Source organism: Dermatophagoides pteronyssinus, unplaced genomic scaffold (assembly GCF_027571235.1).
Source record: "Dermatophagoides pteronyssinus isolate colony J.1.1.1.1 unplaced genomic scaffold, Derpt_VIB-CSIC_2022.12 sq0002, whole genome shotgun sequence".
NCBI lineage: Eukaryota > Metazoa > Arthropoda > Arachnida > Sarcoptiformes > Pyroglyphidae > Dermatophagoides > Dermatophagoides pteronyssinus.
Window position 1 is genome coordinate 110,563 of NW_027461526.1, and position 22,605 is coordinate 133,167.

Genomic DNA, 22,605 nt, shown 5'->3' on the forward strand with positions numbered 1-22,605 from the left:
TAGCATGATGATACTCTTAACTCAAACACCACACACTCAGCTGTATATCCAAGAGAATCCCAAAATTGATAGAAGCATTTTGTAAAGTTCAAATGGGATTTCTTTTTTTCCTTTTCCATCTTTTTTTCCTGTATACACGCAGACCATTTTTTTGTTGTTGATTGGAAGCATACAAATCTGTGTGAAAATAGTGAGAATTATCGAAATGATTATGCGCAGTTTGTTTTTTCGGCTTTTCTACAAATCAGCTGTTTGTCTATACTTATCACGTGATGTTAGTGATGTAATCGATTTAATCGATTATGAATTTCGATTATTTTATCAATGAAATTCAATGAATAAAAAATTCTGTAATTTTTGGGATTCCTTGACAAGACGTAAACGACAATGATGATTGATTGATTGATTGAAATAGAACCTTGTAAACCTAATATATTGCCAGATTTGGATTAAAAAAAGCCGGATTCGCCAACAACGTCATTAACAACGGATGTAACGTTTTGTAAATTATTATTTCATTTAAATTAGGAAAAATATCGATTTAAATCCATACAACGACATTTATTCATTCATATTTCCGTTGTTTGTATTTGTTGAAGATGATGGCATTTATTGAAAATTATTGATTTTTGTTTTCTCTTAAAATCGATTAAAATTGTGAAACCAAAAATGTTGTTATATTTTCAACTAAGATTCTTTAATTCAAATATTTTATTAGCCATATTTTTTTGTGAAATTTTTTCCATAACCCTTGGTGTTGATCGTTCAAAATTATCGAATAAAAATACATTGACAACGACTACGACAACGACGAAGGCAACGACGGTGACAACTTCAAGAGCAAAACATTTATCCGATAATAATGATCTATTTTTTCATGGTAAAAATGTCAAAAATGATAATCATAACATTAGCAATAACAAGGATTCTGTTCAATTACCGAAATTATCTAAACCAGAAATTTTAACTACAACTACGACAACAACAATTCCAACCATAAATGAAACATCAACACCATTATTATCATCATTAATAAGTAAAAAAATTGAAGTAATTGCATATTGTAAAGATCCTGGACGACCACCAAAATCACAAATATCACCAGTACAATTAACCTATGTTGAAGATGAACAAGTACAATATACATGTGATGAATTTATATCATTAAAACAATATAGAAAATGTTTAAAAGGAAAATGGTATGGTGAAATGCCATTATGTGGTAATGCATTTCGTCAAAATGATGTTGTACAAGTGTTTATTTATGAAGCGGAAAATGGTTTTCCAAAACGATTACTTAATGAATATAATTTGACAAATAATCTTAAACCATTCAATAAATTTGGTAATTCATTTATTGCTGAACGTTATTCAAATCCAGTTCGTGCAAAAGGTGCAAAAGATTATTATTGGAATATAATCTTAGAAAAACCTGCATTAATTCAAATGATACGTATAAGTTTTTCAATTGTAAATCATTTGATTGATCCAAAAATGCGTACAAATGTATTCGAAATTGTTACCGTTGTTACTAATCAATATCGTGATTGTCAACGTGTTTCGAATAATTCCGTTTCACCTTGGCATTATAATTCAACACGTTTTGATTATTGGTATTTTTGTCGGGCAAAATCATTGGATGATTTTTATAAAGAAATTGAACAAATGTCTAATCAGATACGAATTGAAACAACATCACAGGTACCGATTAAATATGATTTAGCAACATTTATTTTAGCTGAACAATATAGTAATAATGATAATTATACTGATCCAATTTGTGGTCTACCTGAAATACCTGTCGGATTAGAAGCACGTGTTATTAATGATCAAATAAATTATCTATTTACATGTGCAAAAGATTTTCAACGTGTTGATAATTATGGTGGTCAATTTCTTACCATACAATGTGGTTATGATAATCGTTGGCATGGTCAATTACCAATCTGTTTACCTACAAGACAATGTCAAAAATTTTCATTAGAAAATGATGAAACACATACATATTTGATTGAAATATATAAATATGATCGTGTGTTTTTTCGAAATGAAACCGATTGGATACCTGTACGTGGTAGTCGAGCATTTTTTCGTTGTAAAGATGAAACAAATATTTTTGTCGGTAAAGAAATACGTATATGTGATGATGGTGAATGGACAGGTAGTTTACCGAATTGTTTACCAACAAGTTCAGTAAAATCAGAAGGTATTTTATTATAATCAATCAAAATTGAATTGAATTGAGATATTCATTGTGTTTTTTTGTGTTAAATACTATTAGATTCATTGAAAACCAGTACAATAATGATGATTGTATTATCAACATTAATATTTACATTTCTAATGTCATGTGGTATGATTTATTTTTTTATGAAAATTCGTAATCAACAACCTGCGGATCAACGACAACAAATGGGTCATAATGGTACTGGTGGTATTATGTTACCAGGTATGGAACTTTCTGATTCTGGTGCATATTATTCAACAGCGATTGGTAAACAAATTGATGATGAACAATATGAATCGATTGATTTTTCCGATGATAATCGTTATACACCATATAATGATTTACATAATGAACAACAACAACAACAACAATTACCAATTTCAAATGAAGAACAAGCCATTTCGGATTATTATGAACGAATGAATACAAATATTTCAACCAACGTACAACCATCATCGCCAATTATAATTTCTGATTCATATTATGATGATTCAAATGTACGGCCATCATATTTAGCAATGAGATGAAAAGTATAAATTCACAACAAACAAAAAAAATCCTTTTAATAAAAAAAAAAACTTTTTTTTTTTGTTTGAAATAAAAAAAATATTGATTTTGTTCAATTACGCATGGATAGATGGTGTGACCTATTTCAAAAATATTTTCAAAATATATATTTCGTATCTATTTTTTTTTTTTTTGACAATTTTTTTTTGCTCAATGTTTATTTGGAGATTATCAATTTCATCAAAAAAAAATTTTTTGTTTTTTGTTTTTCAAATCTCCAATTGTGCAACATACAAATACAAAATACAAATATTTCTGTTTATCATTCGACAATTTTTTCGTTTGCCTCGAGGTTACCATCATTTACCACCATCTAATCATGTATTTTGTGTGTTAAACAACATTGTCGTCTTGAACGAAACATTACAGCAGAAAAACTAAGAAGAAGAAGAAGAAAACTACGTAAATACGTCATACCTTTTTGAAAGTGATTACTGAATTTGATTAGTTTTTTTCTTTTTTTCATTTTGATTATTAAATAAGTAAATCCAACCGTCGATTGATTGGTGAAAAAAAATGATGAAGAAAATATTTTTTTTTTTGATTTAATCCAATCGATTTTGATTAACGATGTAAAATCAATGTATGAATTGTCAACGTCAATTGAAAATGAAAATGGAAATGTTTTGTTCATTTTGAAGAGAATTTGTTGTTGAATTTGTTGTAACGTCATTTTTGAATTTTTTCTGTTTATTTGATTAGTTCCGATTCTAAGGAGAGAAGAGAAAAATTGATTCAAAAATCAGGTAAAGCTAGATTAATTAATTAAAAAACTAGAAAGTGAACTAGAGCTCCTTGAAACATCATCATCTATAATTGATGATGATGACGACTAAAACTTGATCTTGGAACAAAATTTTCCATTTTTTTTACTTTCTTTGATGATGAAGCAAGATTCATTTCAAAAGTAAACATTTTTTCTTGTTCGATAAATGATCAATAAGAAGTTTTTTTTTGCATTTTATTTACTTTGCTTTTTCTCAAAGAAAAACAAGTTTTTCTCTCTCTCTATTTATTGCTGGGATTCTTGAGAATGAAATTTTTTTTTTTCATTTGAAATGTGTCTTTTCAAGAAAAAATTGTTTATCAAAAAAACAATCTTGACATTTTTTTCTTCATTCTTTCTATCTATCTGTCAACATTTTATTTATCCGACATTGAATGTTGTCACATCATCATCATTAAATAGCTGAATGATATCCATATTTTCATTTAGTACATCGCCAGTGTACATTTTTGTCAAAAAAACATCGATTAATTAATTAAAAATCCATATTTTGAAGGTAAAGGTTGGGGAATGGAGAGAGAGAAATTAATCAATAATTTATAGAATTTATAATTGGAAAATTATTATCAAAAAAATTCTCATCATTGAATTTTTCATTTGAAAGACAGAATTATCTTTTTCGTTTTTTTATCCAATAAGAACGAACGAACGAAGTAAGGATCATCATTGATGAACGAAAAAATATTTAACCTTCAAACACGTGTTGATTTTTCTTCTGTTTTGTACAGTTTTTTCTTTTCGTTGATAGTTGTTGTTTCTCTGAAACACCAACAACAACAAACAGCAAAAACCAAAAACCAAAAACACTTACACTTTATTGAGATTCGCTAAAACTTGGTGGTTACCATTCAATCATTGCATTTTGAATGAAAAAAAGAATTTCTATTTTGGTTTGTTTTGGTTGTTTGTGGTTATTCAATCGAAATTTTTCTCGTCACAAAGTTTCTCTCTTTTCCTCTCTCTTTCCTTTTTTCTCTTTTTTGTTGTTGTTGTTTACATTTCAACCACAATCGTCGTCGTTGATGATAATCAATTTTATTCGCATCACCTTTTTGTTTGTTTGTTTTGTTTTTTGAATTGTTCGAATCAATTTCAAAAAGGAAAAAAAAAGACAGAAATTTTTAAATTTCCAAATTGAGCTAATAACAAACAAAACAAAAAACGAAAGTTTATTCGATAATTTACCTCAATGTGAACAGAAATAGAAAAAAAGGAAAAATATCTTGAACACACACGATGAACAAAACAAAAAAACGGTAGTAGTTGATGCGTGTGTGTGTTAGATGTAATTGATCATCATCATCATCAATGATATCATGGCCATCACTTTCTCTTTTTCTTCAACAGGATGGAGAGAACATGATCCATGATAATGATGATAATGAAGAAGAAAAGTAAATGAAAAAAAAATCATTCATAATTCAGTTTTAATTAAGATAATTTCAGTTTTTTTGTTTTGTTTTTTGGAAAAAAATCAAAAAATCATGTCCAAATTAAATTTTTTTCTTCTTCTTCTTCTTCTTCTGAATTCAAGTGAGAATGCGAGAGATAGAGATTGATACATCGAATTGTGATGAGAGTAGAAGAAGAAAAAAAAGGTTGATTGGAAAACGTCATCATCAGATCAATTTGATCATCATTTATTAATCCAGTGTTTTTTCTTTCTTTCAGTATCTGTTTTTTTTGAATATCTCTCCAAAGAAAAAAATGAATTTGAAATCATTTTGTCGTTGTTGATATCATTCTGTCGATGTTGTTGTGGAAGAAAATAAATCATTGAAAAATAATGAAGGGTAAATTTTGTTTTTTGTTTTATAAATCAAAAACATCAACCGTCAACAACAACAACAACATTGATTTTGATCTTTGATTTTAATCGTTTTTTTTCTTCACTTTCTTTGAATTTTTCTGAATAGCCAATGTTTATTCTGTTCTGTAAATGTCAAACAATTTTATTCTTTTTTGAAGATAAAAGTGATAATAATAATGATGATTAATTTGAATAACAACAACAACAACAACAATGGTTCGGATGATGATGAATCATCCGCGAACGTATTGAAAATGACCAAATTCAATAATGATAATGATAATGATGATGGTGAAAAAATGATGAAAAAATATATCATTAGCATGGCATAATCTTCGTTATGATTTTGATGATAATGTTGATGATCGACAACAACAACAACAAGATTATAATCATAATAATTATCGAAAAAAATTTAATAAAAAATTTGATTTAAAAAATTTTCTATTATTTCATCAACGTCGTGGATCAATTTCAACACCAACAACCACCATTATTCAAACATCAACAACAAATTCAAATCAAATCAATGAAAAAATATCAAATGATCAATCATCACCAATTTTACGGCGATTAACTGGTTATTTTGAATTTCATACAGTAAATGGTTTACTTGGACCATCAAATCATGCACGAAAAACTTTACTTAAATGTTTAACCGGTTCGATAAGATATTCATCAGGAATATCATCCGATTCTAGAATTTATCGTTATGAAACAAATGATATTAAATCAAGAAATCATTTTGCATGGATTATACGTAATGTTGATAATTTAATTACATTCAATCATATGACTGTTAATGAGCTATTACGATATTCCTATATATTTCATAATGGAATTTTATCATTATTTCGTTCATATCAACAACATATTAATACAATATTTGAACAATTATCAATTGAAAAAGATAAAGTGATCGATAAAAAACTTAACGAATGTTCATATAAAGAAAAACGACTTATTTCAATTGCACAAGAAATGATGTCCATTGATTCGATGCCTACATTTATGTTTATGGATGAACCATTCGAAAATTTAGATATTATTTCAGCTGAAAAAATATTATTATCAATAAAAAATATATCGAAAAAATATTCCATTACAATGATTATATCGGCAAAAATATTCGATTCATATCTGATTACATTGTTTGATAAACTTTATATATTAGCACATGGTGGTGTTTGTATTTATTCTGGTTCACCTAAATTATTAGTATCAACATTGGAAAAAAATCTTGGTATTATCAATTCATCACACAATAATGATAATGTAGATGATAATAACAATGATGATGAATGTATAGCAATTGAAGAAATGTTAAAAATTTCTTGTTTTGAATTTACTAATCCAAAAGTAAGAAAATTAGCCGATAAAACATTATTGGAAGAACATCATTTTCTATTACCATATTTACAAAAATTAGAATTTCAACCAAAAATTTCTGATATCCCCTGTAAATGTTTTTCAATTATCGATCTATTTATTCAATCATATCGACAATTTCGTCTTTTATATTTAAATCGTTGGTTTCCATTAAAATTATTGATATCGATTTTATATTATCTATTTTTGGCATTTTTTCTTATCGATAATGAAATGATTATTGCAAATCGTTGTTATGATTCAATTAGTGAACGTTTAATTGTACCATCAAATCAAACATGTGAACAAATTATTAATGAACAAATAATGATCGATGGTTATGTTACATATCAAATGTATTCAATGTGGTTTTTAGCTTCATGGTCAATTTTAACAACATCATTACATTGTTTAAAAATGTTAAATCTATTTTGTAATGATTATCAAAATCGTATGTGTTTTATCTTTTATTTAACAACAATAATCCATTTTTTAAACCCAAAAATAGGTCGTTTTTCATTCAATGTTTTTATTATATCATCATTTTTCATCAATCTAATTGAATCAATAATTTGGTCAACAATTTTTACCTGTTTAATGTATTTTCTTATTGATCATACAATGATTGAAAATCATCATTATTATAATCATCAAACAACAATAGAATCATCATCAAATAATAAATGGTTATTATCATCATTATCAAATGTAAATATACAACGTTTTAATCATGTATTATTTGCATATTGGTTATTATATCTTTATCATCAAGCATATGGAATATTATTAAGTGTTTTAATATATCCATTGAATAAGAAAAACTTCAACAGCAGTAACAAAAATAATAATAATTATTCCATTGTGATTATGATTACAATCGGTCAATTGATTGTAATTATATTTCAATTATTAAACAATAATATTCTAGTCATTATTGATCGTATACATTCATTAACAATTCGTTCAATTGCATCAACAATAATATCATTACAACCAATTTATGATACTGTTTTATATTCATTTTATAGTTTAGAACGTAGCTGTGATTATCATCATCATCATCATAGTCATTATCAACAAAATGATTATCATCGATCAAATAATAATCGATATTCATCATCAGTATTTAAACAATATTCAATACCATTAGAATTTAATGAAATTATTAATAATCTAATTTCAATAGTGATCATTATAATTGTGATTCGTATAATATCATTTCTATTGCTTTGGTATTATTTTTGTCCAAAATTAATTATTCGATGTTCAACAAACAACAACAACAAAAACAACAAAAAACATCCATCATCTACAACAACAACAACATCATCGAATCATCATTATCAATCGCAAATAATTCCAATCGATTATGGACCAACTAATCGAAAAAAAGCCAAAGTACGTATCATACAGCCAATATTTAAAGATGATGAAGAAGTTGAATTTTGTCGTGATAAAATTCAATTAGCATGGCGTTCATTATCATTGTTTGCTTGTTGTAAAAAAACTACCGATCATAAATGTGATTCGGAATCGAATTTGATTCTGAAAAATTTAAATGGACAATTTCGTTTGGGTAGTTTGAATGCAGTGATCGGTGGTAGTAATGATAATATTGGCTGTCATAATGGTAATATTCGTACACTTTTACTAAGAATTTTTAATGGTCAATTAAAAACTCGATTAACATCCGATACTCAATTCTATGAAAGTCAATTTGCATCAAATAACGTCTGTTTCATCAGTCGATATCCAAAAGAACATCTGATTTCGGGTTTGACTGTTAAACAATCATTAATTTATGCATCGATAATTAAAAATATTGAAGATGATGATTATAGTGCTAGTCGACTTGATCATGAGGAAATGGCTTTAAATATTCTTGATGAATTAGATTTAGGACATCAATCCGGATCATATGTTGATGATTGTAATCAATCCGAACGTAAACGTTTAGTATTAGCATTAGAATTAACATCACTGCAGATGCCAAATTTAATCTGTATCGAAGAACCAATATTTGATTTAGATGCAATAAATGCTGAACAATTTATTCGTTGTCTTCGACAATTAACCGATCGTCATTCGATTACATTTGTTGTATCATTTCAACATACACAGCATCAAATTCTTGCACAATTCGATCAAATTTATTGTCTAAGTTCAAATGGTCATTGTATTTATTCGGGTTCATCAAAACCACAATCAATACGTCAACATTTGAATCAATCAATTCATCAAATAACCGAAACATCATTATTATCATCATCTAAACGTGCTATTGAAGAATTACTTCGATATTCATGTTTAGATAGTGATGATTGTACAATATCATCAGCTATCGAACAATTAGTCAAACAAAATGATCAACAAACATTAAAAGCTAATGAACTTTTACCACAAGAAACAATATCACTTGAACATAAAGGAATTAAATCGAATGTAGCATCATTTTCAATAATGTCTATTCTACGATTAAGTCGTCGTTATCGTGGACGTTGGTTTTATTCACTTTGGTTTCATTGGATTATTTATGCATCCATTTATTTTATTATTGCACTTTTATTGAATGGATTATTTGGTTCGGAAATTACCAAACCTGATGGTTGTATACGAAAAGATATTTTTAATGCAACAGCCGTTTGTCCACAATATCGTACCGGTACAAAAATGATATGGGATATAGATGGTGAACATCTTTGGGATAATTATCGTTATGTTTATATTTCAACACATTTATTTTTAATGTTAATTTTATTTCAATCGGCAATGATTTTCTATCAAGAAATTAAAATTTTTTTACATGAACATCAAAATGGTAAGACTATATTTTCTATCTGAATATTTTTTTTTACTAATTTTATTCTATCCAATAGGCTGGTTTAGTTCAAGTGTTTTCTATATTTGTCATTTTATATGGATTGATTTTCTACCAATCATACCGATAACAATGATTTATCTTTATTTAATCGATATTGATCATTTTGATTATCCTTATTATGAACCGGATGAAATTATCGATAATGATCGTCAATTACCACATACATATTATTGGTGGGCAGTAATACTCATATCAATTGCAATTGAATCAATTCATAGCCTAAGCCATTTAGTTGTGATTATATCGACAAATCGAATACGTTCGGAATCAATTTTTCTCATTCTTCTTTCATTATTTGCTCTACTTTCGATAACATCAAATTTTCAAATTCAAACAAAATTTTCACTATCATTTTTGAATGTATTTCGTTATCTAAATGAAGCCATACTTATATTACATTATGGTTATTTTAATTCATGTTCATCACCATTATCACGATCAGCCTATATCCGTCAACAACAACAACCAATATCATTGGTTCTATACAGAATTGGTTCCGATGATTTGAATCCTGATTTATATTTTTATCATTATCTTCGTATATTAATCTGCCAGACTATATTATTTCGATTAGGCTCTTTGTTTGCATTGTTGCTTCGTGCAAATGGTGATCGTATATTTCATCATCATCGATTATGGATGACTGGAAAATCTTCATCCACTACCATTCAATCGCAATCATCATCCTATCTGGATCATCATGAATGGTCAGCGACAACGACAACAACAACAACAATTGAACATTCAAATCATCACGAACAACAAGAGCCATCGCCATCAACTTCAACGGGAAGTACATTTAGCGATCTCGCTACAAAACATTCATCATCCTCATCTCCTTCTAGTCTTGACAGTCAGAATAATGATGATGATGATGATGATCAATTAGAATTTCGTCTGTAAAATATATAGAAAAATTATTAAAAAAAACAAAATTTTCTCATTTAAACTACCATAATAAAATTGTGATTTATACAAAAAACAAACCGTGAATTTTCTAGAAATTTTCATCCTCTGACCACTTCGAACAACAAAAAAAAAATATTGTCGTTCGACCTTAGAGGTCATTTGAATTTTATTCATTATTGATTTCCTGTCACGGTCGACGCTTGATTTTGTTTAAATTTAAAAAACAAATCTTCCAAGCCAAAAATCTTTTTAATTTTCATTTTCAAACATGTCGCAACAAAAACAACAACAACAACAATCGAAAGAATTAAAAATTTCATTAGCATGGCTTAATCTTCGTTATGAAGCATCACGTTGGCTTCATTATCGTCGTGAAAAGGTTTCAATTTTACGTCGTTTAACCGGATCTCTGGAATATCATCATTTAACCGGATTTATGGGACCTAGTGGATGTGGTAAAACAACATTGATTCGATGTTTGACCGGTAATATGGCTGTTCGTTCGGGATTATCATCCGAAACGGAAATTTATTTGAATCCATTAGAAAAACGTCGACCAGTTATCGGTTTGATTGATCGTGCCGTACATGAAATGATTTATGGACAATTAAATATTGGTGAAGCATTATGTTATGCATTTTTATTTAAAAATCATTGTTTTTCCAAACAACAAAGGAATGAACATATTCGATCAATCATTGATGAATTAATGCTTGATCCAAAAATTTTAACACGTCGTTTTGATCGTTGTTCAGGTGGTGAACAAAAACGTATTGCAATAGCACAAGAATTAATGTCACTAAGACATCAACCATCATTTTTGTTTGTCGATGAACCAACTACCGGTTTGGATTCTAATTCAGCACTAGTCGTTATGAAATGTTTACGACGTTTAGCTGATAATCATCGTATGTCGGTTACTATTTCAATACATACACCGAATAGCGATATTTTACATCTTTTCGATAAACTTTATGTTCTGGCTAAAGGTGGTGTTTGTATATATACTGGACCACCAGATATGTTGCGACCAATTCTTAAAGAACGTTTTGGTATGGATTCAAGTTGTGATGATCATCAAGAAGATGAATTGGAAAAACCACCGATCGAAGAATATCTTAAAATTGCATGTATGGGTAAGTTTACTGTGAATCTTTGAAGACAAAAAATTCATGAAAGTTTTCTCTTTATTTATAGGAATCGATAATCAAAAAGTACAAACATTATCTAATGATGTTTTAAAATTGGAAAATGATCGATTATTACCATATTTGGATCAATTAGATTTTCTTCCTTATGGTGTTCCACAACATTTCAAACGTTTTCTATTCAAAGATTTTGCCATTGAATTTATTCGTTTATTTCATATAATGTTTATAATCAATTATAAATCAGTGTTGGCAGTTTTGATGACATTTACCTATTTATTTGTTTTCATTTCTACTGTTTTTAATGGTGAAGAAATTGTTCGTTCACAAGCTTGTTGTGAATTACCTGTTTTGAATTCAACAAATATCTCAAAGATTATCATTGCAAATTTCATAACCGAAGATGATGATAACGAATCGAATGGTGAAAATTTAACTGATTTAGAAAATTGTCATGATAATCTTCGTAATAGTGCACATCATGATTCATTTATAATGCATCAATCAATGACAACATTATTCATATCATCAATAGCAATGGGTCTTGCTTGTTTTTTATTCATACCAATCTTACAAGTTTTTCGTAATGAACATCGTAATCGTTGGTATTCGGTTGGAACATTTTTCTGGTCATTAACATTAATTCAATTGATCGAAAGTATTCTTTATGTTTTAACTAGTACTTCATTGATTTATTTTACAATGGATTTTATAAATCTTGATCAAAATCAATTCAATTGGACTAGATTTGGTTATTTTCTATTCTTTTATTGGATTGAATTTCTTTATATGCAATCATTTGGTCATTTTCTACTAATTTTAGCCGGTGATCGTATACAGATTTTTATGGTTTTAGTACAAGTATTCATTACCATATTGTTTGTTTTCAATGGACATTTTATCATTTTGGAACGATTGGGAAATCCATTGGCAATCAAAATATCAAATTTTCTTGCCTCAAGATATATAAACAATGGTGTATTGTATGCTTTCTATGGTCTTGATCGATGTGATAATCCAATGACTGAATATTCAGTTATGCTGCATAAATATTCGGTTAATGTTGAAAAAATTTTCGAAAATTTAAAACCAGTTTTTCGTAATATGTTTTTACTTCGTTTAATGACAATGATTTGTATGTGGTTACGTTTCAGTTATAAGGGTAAAGCTACACGTATGTATCGTCGTTTGGAAAATAATGATAATTTATTGGCTGTTGATCAACAACAAACATCTAAATCATTGAATGGTGAACGAAAACGAAAACGTTCAATTAAAGTTCGTTTTACTACACGAATCAAACCGGATGCTGAAACTAAATTTGAAAATTTTTGTCGTGATAAAATACATTTATCATGGCGTTCATTATCATTGTTTGGTGAACGAATGATACGTGAATCACCATCGCTGATGAAAATGTCAAATCCAAAATTAATTCTCCGTAATCTAAATGGTCAATTTCGTTTTGGAACATTGAATGCAGTAATGGGAACATCAGGATCGGGAAAAACTTCTTTATTGAAAGTTTTAAATGGACGTTGGAAAACCTATCTAAGTGCTGAATCACAAATTTATATTAGCAAATATACACCAACAAGAATCTGTTATATTTCACAAGAAATTTCTGGACATTTATTACCCGGTTTAACAGCCAAACAAAGTTTAATTTATGCAGCCAAATTGAAAAATATTGCCGAACGTTTATATGGACAATCGTATGGAAAAATTGATTATGAAGAAATTGCAACAAATCTTTTGGATGAATTAGATATTAATCATACAGCATCAACTTTTGTTGAATATTGTTCGGATGGTGAACGAAAACGATTAGCATTAGCATTAGAATTAACATCATTACGTATGCCAAATTTGATCTGTATTGATGAACCTACCAGTGGATTGGATTCAAATTCAGCTGCCATTGAAATTCGTTGCCTCCAGAAATTGGTTCGACGTCATTTGATTACATTAGTAGTCAGTATTCATCAACCAAATACAGAAATTTTAAAAATGTTTGATCAAATTTATTGTCTTGCACGTGGTGGTGTTTGTATTTATTCAGGTACAGCTGGAAAAATTGCCGAAAATCTTCGCCGTATTCCGGAAATTAATCTTCCTGATTCATGTAGTTGTACAGTGGTAACCGAAGAATTAATGAAATATTCATGTCTTTCAAATGAAGATCCAATTGTACAATCACTCTGTCAATTATCTGATCAAAGAATTTTAAATGAAGAAATTAGATATGAAGAATTTGAAGAAGATATTGTTGCCGTTGATGATGGTATAGAGCTAAATCGTCCAAGATTTTCATTAACATCATTTTGGTTTCTATTTTTTCGTAATCTAATGTATCAGAAAAATTATCTTTGGTTAGAAACAGTTTCCTATATTGTTCTTTACATTTATCATGGATATTTATTACGATTTGTTTTCAATCCAAAATCCGTTCATACAAGTGGTTGTGTTAGTTTTGATGAAGATTTTAATCATCTATCACCAGCTCGTTTACATGAACAAATTGATTTAGTTAACAATACATGCTATACAATTCTAATGAATTCATTTTTTCTATTAATATTTTTGGTACAATCTTCATTTGCATTGACTAAAGAATTTGTTTATTTTTTTAATGAACATCGAAATGGTAAGTTTGTCTCGTTAGTTTTATTTTGAATTTTTTTTTTCATTTTAAATTATCATCAATAGGATGGTATTCAACAATGTCGTTTTATTTGGTTAAAGCTGGTTTTGAATTATTATCCATAATACCTGTAATACTTGTATACAATTATATTGTCGATGTTTTTGAACCAATACAACCGGGAATGTATATGTGGATGGTTATATTAACATTTTTAGGTGCATTAGTTGTACAAGGACAAAGTCATTTGTTTGCATTGTTAATTGGATCAAATTTTATCGTATTAATTGTTGTGGCATTTTCAAATTTTTTCACATGGTTTGTTCTATCAAATACTTTCAATCCAATTGAAGAGATGCATTATGGTTATCAATTTGTTGCACAATTTTCCGTATTACGTTTTATCAATGAAGCATTATTTCAATTACAATATGGTTTTGGTCGTTGTAATTCGAATGAAGTATCTGTCGTATTATATAAAATGATGCTACCACGTGATGAACAAGGACAATATTTTTATCATTGCCTTCGAATGTTAATTTTTCAGATTGTTTTCTATCGTTCAATTGCATTAGGTGTATTAATATTTAAATGTAATCCACAACAAAATCGTCAAAAACGTGGTCGTCGCATACGAGAAAGCTTTCGACAACGACAAAGTTTACGTTCCGATCAATTGGATACATTTATACCGGGTATGAGTGCCTGGGAACAGGAATTCAATATTCGAACCTATCAATTATAGATTCAATAAGTTTTTTTTTCTAAGATATGTCACTCAATTACAGAAAATAGTGATCAAGTAAAATTTTTTTTTGAACAAAACAAATGTTGAATTTGGAATATTGTATGGTTTCCATAGTTACACACTGTTTTTTTGTAATTCTGCGTTTGTTTCATTTAACAATAACCTCTGTTTTGATAAAGATCATTTTCAAACAATAATTCATAGATATGGATATGGATGATGATGATGATCAAGAAGATTCGATATCATTCAATCACAATAATAATCAAGAAACTAATCAACTAGATTTTCGTCTACTACTAACACATTCTCGTTATGATCAGATTGAAAAAGAATTATTGAAAATGTTTAATGAACGTCATCATAATAATAATCGTTATACAAAAAATCGTTGTACACATCATCATAATCATTCATTGGAACGTTCATTATTTGATATTGAAGAAGATTTACATAAAATTTTATTACTTCTTGTTAAACAATTAGAAATGTTAACCATTAATAAAAATAAAGATGTTAAAATTGAAACACCTGTTAAAGTAGAAATTGATAATCAGATTCCTAAATCATCAGCACTTGCGACAACATTGTCGATGGTTAATGATGATGATAAATTTACGAAAAATTTAATTAAAAATCATCAATCAAATGAAAAATTGAATTATAATCATCACCATCATACGGAACAACAACAAACTAATCAATCAAGCAATACTTCATCTAATCCATCATCCGAATATAGTAAACTTTGTTTGGAAAGTGATGAACGTTTTCGTAATAAATTTAATCGTCTGCAATCATCATCATCAACAACAAATCATCAGATGACAAAATTACCAACAACAATGATTCATTATCGTCTAACCAAACCAGATATTGATTTGGTTCTTGATGGAAATGATCAATCTACTTTAAATCATCAAAGTCATTCAAAATTTGTAACAAAACAAAATCAATTGGCTCGTTTTAAACATCATAGTCCATTATGTAATAAAATTACTGAATTACATAATCAACATCAAAAATCATCGCATCATCATCATCATAATCATCAACAACAGCAAACACCTCAACAAATAATCAAACAAATTCAAAGTTTAATTGATGAATTACATTTGGAACATGATTGGATATCAAAGTAAGTGACAATCAATACTTTTTTTTTGCCAATTTTCTTATTAAATTAATTTATTTTTAGAAAACTTCATCATTATCAGGTACAAAATGAAGAAATTTTATCCGAAAACAAAACATTGGCAAAAATGGCCGATCAAATTAATTTACATAATATGCAAACATTATCCGAACATTTGATTCATGTAATGGATCATCTTTATGAATTACATCAGTTGAATAAAAAACATCTTCGATCAATTTTAGAATAAAATTTAATGAATAAAGAAATTACTCAAACAATTAAAAAAACTATTTATTTATTTATTTACATATAACAATTACAAAGCAAAATCAATTCGCCTTTGACGTAATTTTTCAATATGTTGTTCAAGTTTTTCTTCGATTGTCATTTTTTCTGGATATGGTCCTTGTGATGGATAATAATGTTCTGGTGCATCGCCTTCGACCAATTTAACAAAATAATGACAATGAAAATATCGTATTTCACCGAAACGCATTCGTGCATGTTTACGAAAACCTTTGTAAACAATTCCTTTCGTGCAAAAACTTTCCGCAACCCACATATTTGATTTGAATTCAAAATTATGGTCTTTAACAGCAATTTCTTGAGCTTCTTGTAAGATTTCCTTTACAATAGCACCACCTTTAAGTTTAACATATGAAAGTTGTTTGATTGCTTCATCGATTGACATGCCACGAATCTAATTTTTTAAAAGAAAAGATTGCATATTAACAATTAGTAAAACTAACTGTTAAATATAATACTTACAAAACTGGCTACGAAAAACATTTTTTTCGGTGAATATTTTATATTTTCACGATGATGACAATAATACTATGCATTTTAAAACATTTCTTTAATGATTTTTATTTTTTTTCGATAAAAAAACCGTTGCTTACCTTTTCAACAGGACCTTGTTCAGGTGGATGTATAATTTCATTATATTTTGGCCAACGTTTTGGTTTTGGATATAGCCTATCTTTATGTACTTCTTGATCATGTTGATAGGTCCATGCATCGTATTTAGAATATGTTGTTGATTCAAATCGTTGAGGTTGACATATTAGATTATTACAAATTATTCTTGCATCATAGAATTTATTTGATATTGGCCAGATTTTCGATCGAATTAAATTATTCATTTTTCTTTTCTTCAATCACGATTTGATTCAAAAAAAAATTGAAATAAACATGTGTTCTTGGTAACATAGTATATGGTTGGACAATAAAATATCACACAATAACCGAACAAATTGCGACACGCAACAATAAAAATATTCGTTTGGCCTCATTTTTTTCGGGTATCTTTTTCGATTGAATAAAATTTCTTATTTCGGTTTCGTTTTAAGAAATTTATTATCATTTGATTTGTTTTATAAAGATCATTACCGAGAAAACAACAAAACAATTTTATTCGATCAACTAACAAGAAGATGATTACATCAACAGCAACTAATTAAAAAACTACTGTATTTGTTCATAAATTCACTTGATTGGTCACTTTTTTTTTCTCGCCCAATTATGACTAAATACTGATGGTCAGCAATGACCCGAAATGTTGTTGTCCTTAATTAGTTGTCATTCATGTGACGCGTCAATCTAACCCGTTTTTTTTTGTTGCTTTCATTTCGCCGCCGAATATTAATCATCATTTGTGATCAACTTTTTGAAAACTTCTTAATCAGGTTTAGAAAATAAATTTTTTTAAAACATCTTGAATTAATATGTTATGTTTTCATTCAATCAATCATCAAGGTAATTTCTACAAAAAAAATTTTTTATACTTCAATGGCCAGACATAAGATTAAAAATCCAGTCTCACAACAGACACCTTCATCATCATCTTCATCTTCATCATCAACGGCGACGATGACGAATAATTTGGATGATACGATTGTTGGTATTCCAACTGTTCAATTTCTTAATCACAAAACAAATCACGGTGATGTTAATGAAACATCAGCAGCTAATAATTTATCATCGAATGATGTAATTAATGTTTCTTCATCGCAATTATCGAAATCAAATGATTTGGTTGTCAATGATGAAAATATTATCAATGAAGATAGTAATAATAAATTTAGCCATAATAATAGTCATATTAGTAGTATTAGTAATAATTTACATCAAGAAACTTCAACATTAGCATCACCAACAACATCGTGTAATAAATCATCATCACCTTTATCATTATTATCAACAACATTATTTTCATCAACATCATCATCATCATGGAGAATATCCAAACAAATTTCATTGATTTTTTTATCAAGTACAACAATATTATCACGTGCCAAACAATATCTATCATCATTACGACCCGGTACATTTTTTACATCATTAATACCTGTATTAATGGGCACAATATTGGCATCGAAAACAAGTGGTGGACAATTTTCTTGGATCATACTATTGGCCACATTATTGACTGTATTATCTGTACATGCAGCCGGTAATCTTGTTAATACTTATTGCGATTTTGTTCGTGGTATAGATTCGAAACGTCAATCAGATGATCGTACACTTGTTGATTCAATATTAACACCCGAAGAAGTTGTTAATCTTGGTAAGAAAATTATAAAATTGAAACCCAAAAAAATAAAACTGATTCTAATATTTTATTATGATTTAGGTGTACTTTTTTATTTTATTGGTTGTATCGGATTTTTGGTCGTTGCTATACAATCACCTGCACGAATGGAATTACTTGCATTCATTTATTTTGGTGGCTTATCAAGCTCATTCCTTTATACGGGCGGTATCGGTCTTAAATATATTGCATTGGGAGATATTATAATTATGATTACATTCGGTCCAGTTTCTGTTTTATATTCATTCATAGCTCAAACAGGTAGTTTTTTTGGAAATCTAAAAAAATAACATTAATTTTAATGTAAATTTTTCTTCTGAAAAAAATAGGAACAATTCGTCTAGTAACATTATTATATGCAATACCATTGGCATTGAATACGGAAGCGATATTACATTCAAATAATACCAGAGATATTGATGTTGATCGTCGTGCCGGTTGTGTAACGATAGCCATGTTAATCGGTTATCGTTTATCACATGTACTATTTGCTTTACTTTTATTCATACCATACATATTGTTTGTTGTCGGTGCATTGAATTATTCATTATGGTTTCTATTACCATTAATTACATTACCAAAAGCATTCGAACTTGAACGTCGTTTTCGTTATAAACAATTGAAATCAATACCCAGACAGATGGCACGTTTGAATTTTTATTTTGGAATGTTTTATCTGTTTGCTTGTTTTATGTCACCAGCACATAAATTACCCGGATTATTACCTCGATTATAAATATATTCTGATGTAGTAGTTATACTTATCCTGAATCCCAAGAAGTGAAATGTATTCCATGATTTTTGTTTTGGAAAATACTTTACAATCTTGTGTGATATGACCAATGATTTTTTCAATTTAAATATTTTTGTTTTTGTTTTGTAAACAAAACACATAAATCGAATGACACCACCATAAACACCTATATAAAGTTGTAATTTTTTTTCCACAATAAACGTGGTGTGTTAATGAACAAATTTTTTAAAAATTAAATTTTTTTTCTTTATAAAGTAATTTTATTTATAATTCCTAGATGTCGCGCTTTATACAAGCACGCCAAAATTACAAATGTCTATTCTTGATCATTAGTTATTGATGATGACAAACTCTTGGTTCATTATCAATGATTAACTTTGATCCGATTACGTATTGAAAACTATTGATTATTGGCCAAATACGAACGCCCATTTAATTATCAATAAAATGTGAATCAAAAAAAATGAACAAGGCGTGTATCCAATTCGTTTCGATTAGAATTCCAAAATCACGATAATGATTATTTCATTTTGGATTTCAATTCAATGAAGTGTACAGAATTTATTCATTCAACTGTAAAACTTTCTCTCTCTCTCTTTTTCCCAGAATAGCACCACATATATCATTCTATGGAGAGCAATTCTAAATCGTTTTTTCTTCTTTTCTTTCTGGTAATTTTGCCCGAAATCAATCCATTTCATTTATCATTGCAATGATGATTTGTTTGAATTTCAACTACCCTTTCGAAAACTATTTGCTACTATGCTTATCATCAAATCAAAAAACAATTTTGTATATATATCATTTTCAATTTCAAACTCTTTTTTGTTTCTTCACATTATATTTGATGACAATAAAAAAAAGTATTGTATTGTTCCTTTCCTTATTTTCGTATGTAAGCAAAAAAACCCATTTTCAAACTTGGATTATTTTTCTTGTTGTATGGTTGTATGGATCAAATTTCTTTCATCAAGTAAAAGATGTTATTTTTGTTGTTGTTGTTGTTGTTGCTCTTGTTTGCAATTTGGAATTGTATTCATATAAAATTGGAAACATGTTTAGCCATTAAGAAGTTTTAGAAAATGTTCATTGTTTCGTTTTTTACTTTTCGTTGTTTTGTATTCATTTCAAATGGGTTGGCTAACCATATATTTTCCTTCCTGTTTCTGGATATAGCGTTTCTGTTATTCAAGAGAAAGAATAAAAAAAAACTTGAATCTATCAAGAAAATCTTTTTTTTTCATTCATTCATTTCAATTCATCAACCAACACGAATCATGACAAGCTCTTTATTCTTTCTTTCTTTCTTGTTTTTTGTTGTTAAGAAAGCGAAAGAAAATTTTCTAAATTCCAAAGAATAAATTTTGATTTTTTTTTCTCCAGAAAAGAATTGCATGTCTCTGTGCGAGTGTGTGTGTGTGTGTGTGTGTTTAACTGTTTTTTTTACTAGCTAAAAATCAACGATAATGAAAATGAAAACGAAGAATTTAAATTTAAATTCAAATTTCAACAGAAAAAAATACATTTCGCCATCACACATGTCTTGTTTGATTTTGGCTATATATATTGGTGGCCAAACAAAATTTTTCTTTTTTTCTCATGAATGTCAAACAACAAATCCTTGAAATTAAAATTGAATGAAAGAAGAAAAATTATTTTCCACCAAGTCATGTTGTTTCATATATAAATCAATTATTTGAAACGAATCTTGAAAATTTTTTTCAGTTTGAAAAAAGTAGATTGTTATAATTGAAAAATTCAACAATGTTTTCGGTTTCTTATCTCGTCTTTCGATGATGTTTGTTTTGGTTTTCTTTCTTTTGAAAGAATTTTTTTTCTTTTAATATTTGATAAGAGAAAAAAAAATAAGTAAAGGATGCTTTATTAGCTTGAATTGAATCTTGTTGTTTGTGTGTGTGTGTGTGTGTGTGTGATTGGTATCTCTCCAAGGGATATATATCTAAAGTTTCAAACACTATGCCAAACTTGAACTAGAAAAAAGAAAAGAAAAATGATGATGATAAGCTACACTATGTCTGTTGTTGTTGTTAAATAAGAAATGAACGAAATAGGAACAAAAACCTTATAGAGACCCTTGAGAATCAGTTATATATTTTTTTTTTCTTTCACAAACTAATATGTAGTCAAAGTTTTGTTTTCATTCAATTCAATTATTTATTTATGAAAATTCAAGATTTTTTTCGTTTGTATTATACTTGTGATGTACAGAATATTGAAGATGATAAAGAAAATTCAAGATTAATTCATTAATTTTTGGAAAATTGTGTTGAATTTCTTCTTGTTGTTTATTCCGGTTGTTATCAACTTCAAAAATTACTTCAACATTCTTGATCTTGTCTTTGAATTTATTGAACAAAAAGAAAAACCAAACAAGGTCGTCGACAAAAACAAAATAGTTTTTTTTTATTATTGTCAGACATCAGATATCCATTCATTCATTCAGATTTTGTTGTTACTGTTTTCCATTGTCCAGTAATGATATTTATTTTGTTCACGGTATATTGGTCATGATTCATTGAATAAGTTTTTACTATTTTAAAAACTGTTTTGTTGTAGCCTGGTCAGCCAAGTCATTTGTTCTTTTTTTGTTCTTCATTTTTTTTTATTACCTAAATAAATGGTAATGATAATAGGAATTTCCGAAAAGGTAAATGAACTCTATCAGTTCATTTGTTATTTCATTCAAATATATATTAACCATTTATTCTCGATCGAAGATAAAATGACCGGTTTTCTATTCTCCCATTTGTATTTCTTATCATGAATGTCTAATCGAAAAAAAATTACATTTTAAATCGATGTATTAATGATGATGGCCACAAATCATTCATTTTTTTTTGCTGTTTTGTTTGGCGTTGAGTTAGAATAACTTGTTATATAAAACAAAACAAAACAAAATTCAAGAAATTTTTTGTTTTAAGAAGATGAAAAAAACGATGATCTGGAGAAAAATACCAGCATACATCATTTGGGTTTTATTTTTTATTTTTTTTTTCGAAGAAAAAAAAACATC

General features: G+C 28.0%; 6 protein-coding genes across 7 annotated transcripts; 5 read left to right on the forward strand and 1 right to left on the reverse strand.

Moving 5' to 3' along the window:
- The first annotated feature begins 222 nt into the window (after window positions 1-222).
- LOC113797336 (uncharacterized) lies at window positions 223-2,799 on the forward strand. Of its 2 annotated transcripts, XM_075824534.1 has the most exons (3): window positions 223-880; window positions 959-2,206; window positions 2,282-2,799. In XM_075824534.1, the coding sequence occupies exons 1-3, from the start codon at window positions 670-672 to the stop codon at window positions 2,752-2,754; spliced, it is 1,932 nt and encodes a 643-aa protein (XP_075680649.1). In that variant the 5' UTR covers window positions 223-669; the 3' UTR covers window positions 2,755-2,799. The 2 variants fall into 2 exon arrangements, with proteins under 2 accessions (XP_075680649.1, XP_027203493.2); XM_027347692.2 differs by having other exon boundaries at window positions 226-2,206.
- Window positions 2,800-5,697: 2,898 nt separating this feature from the next.
- Window positions 5,698-10,622, forward strand: LOC113797443 (uncharacterized; the record flags this gene model as incomplete). Its single annotated transcript, XM_075824529.1, has 3 exons — window positions 5,698-7,210; window positions 7,268-9,577; window positions 9,636-10,622. Coding segments are annotated over 3 exons (4,731 nt in total), but the record flags the coding sequence as incomplete, so codon positions are not given.
- Window positions 10,623-10,708: 86 nt separating this feature from the next.
- LOC113797345 (uncharacterized) lies at window positions 10,709-15,086 on the forward strand. The gene is made up of 3 exons (XM_075824528.1): window positions 10,709-11,685; window positions 11,747-14,344; window positions 14,407-15,086. The coding sequence occupies exons 1-3, from the start codon at window positions 10,818-10,820 to the stop codon at window positions 15,084-15,086; spliced, it is 4,146 nt and encodes a 1,381-aa protein (XP_075680643.1). The 5' UTR covers window positions 10,709-10,817.
- A 208-nt stretch (window positions 15,087-15,294) lies between these two features.
- LOC142646236 (uncharacterized) lies at window positions 15,295-16,493 on the forward strand. Its single transcript, XM_075824543.1, has 2 exons — window positions 15,295-16,227; window positions 16,288-16,493. The coding sequence occupies exons 1-2, from the start codon at window positions 15,296-15,298 to the stop codon at window positions 16,472-16,474; spliced, it is 1,119 nt and encodes a 372-aa protein (XP_075680658.1). The 5' UTR covers window position 15,295; the 3' UTR covers window positions 16,475-16,493.
- Window positions 16,494-17,502, reverse strand: mRpL22 (mitochondrial ribosomal protein L22). Its single transcript, XM_027347703.2, has 3 exons — window positions 17,127-17,502; window positions 16,996-17,061; window positions 16,494-16,927 (listed from the first exon to the last, which is right to left on the reverse strand). The coding sequence occupies exons 1-3, from the start codon at window positions 17,367-17,369 to the stop codon at window positions 16,544-16,546; spliced, it is 693 nt and encodes a 230-aa protein (XP_027203504.1). The 5' UTR covers window positions 17,370-17,502; the 3' UTR covers window positions 16,494-16,543.
- Window positions 17,503-17,519: 17 nt separating this feature from the next.
- On the forward strand, window positions 17,520-19,792 carry heix (UbiA prenyltransferase domain-containing heix). Its single transcript, XM_027347702.2, has 4 exons — window positions 17,520-17,912; window positions 17,983-18,793; window positions 18,860-19,078; window positions 19,147-19,792. The coding sequence occupies exons 2-4, from the start codon at window positions 18,016-18,018 to the stop codon at window positions 19,551-19,553; spliced, it is 1,404 nt and encodes a 467-aa protein (XP_027203503.1). The 5' UTR covers window positions 17,520-17,912; window positions 17,983-18,015; the 3' UTR covers window positions 19,554-19,792.
- Window positions 19,793-22,605: the final 2,813 nt, after the last annotated feature.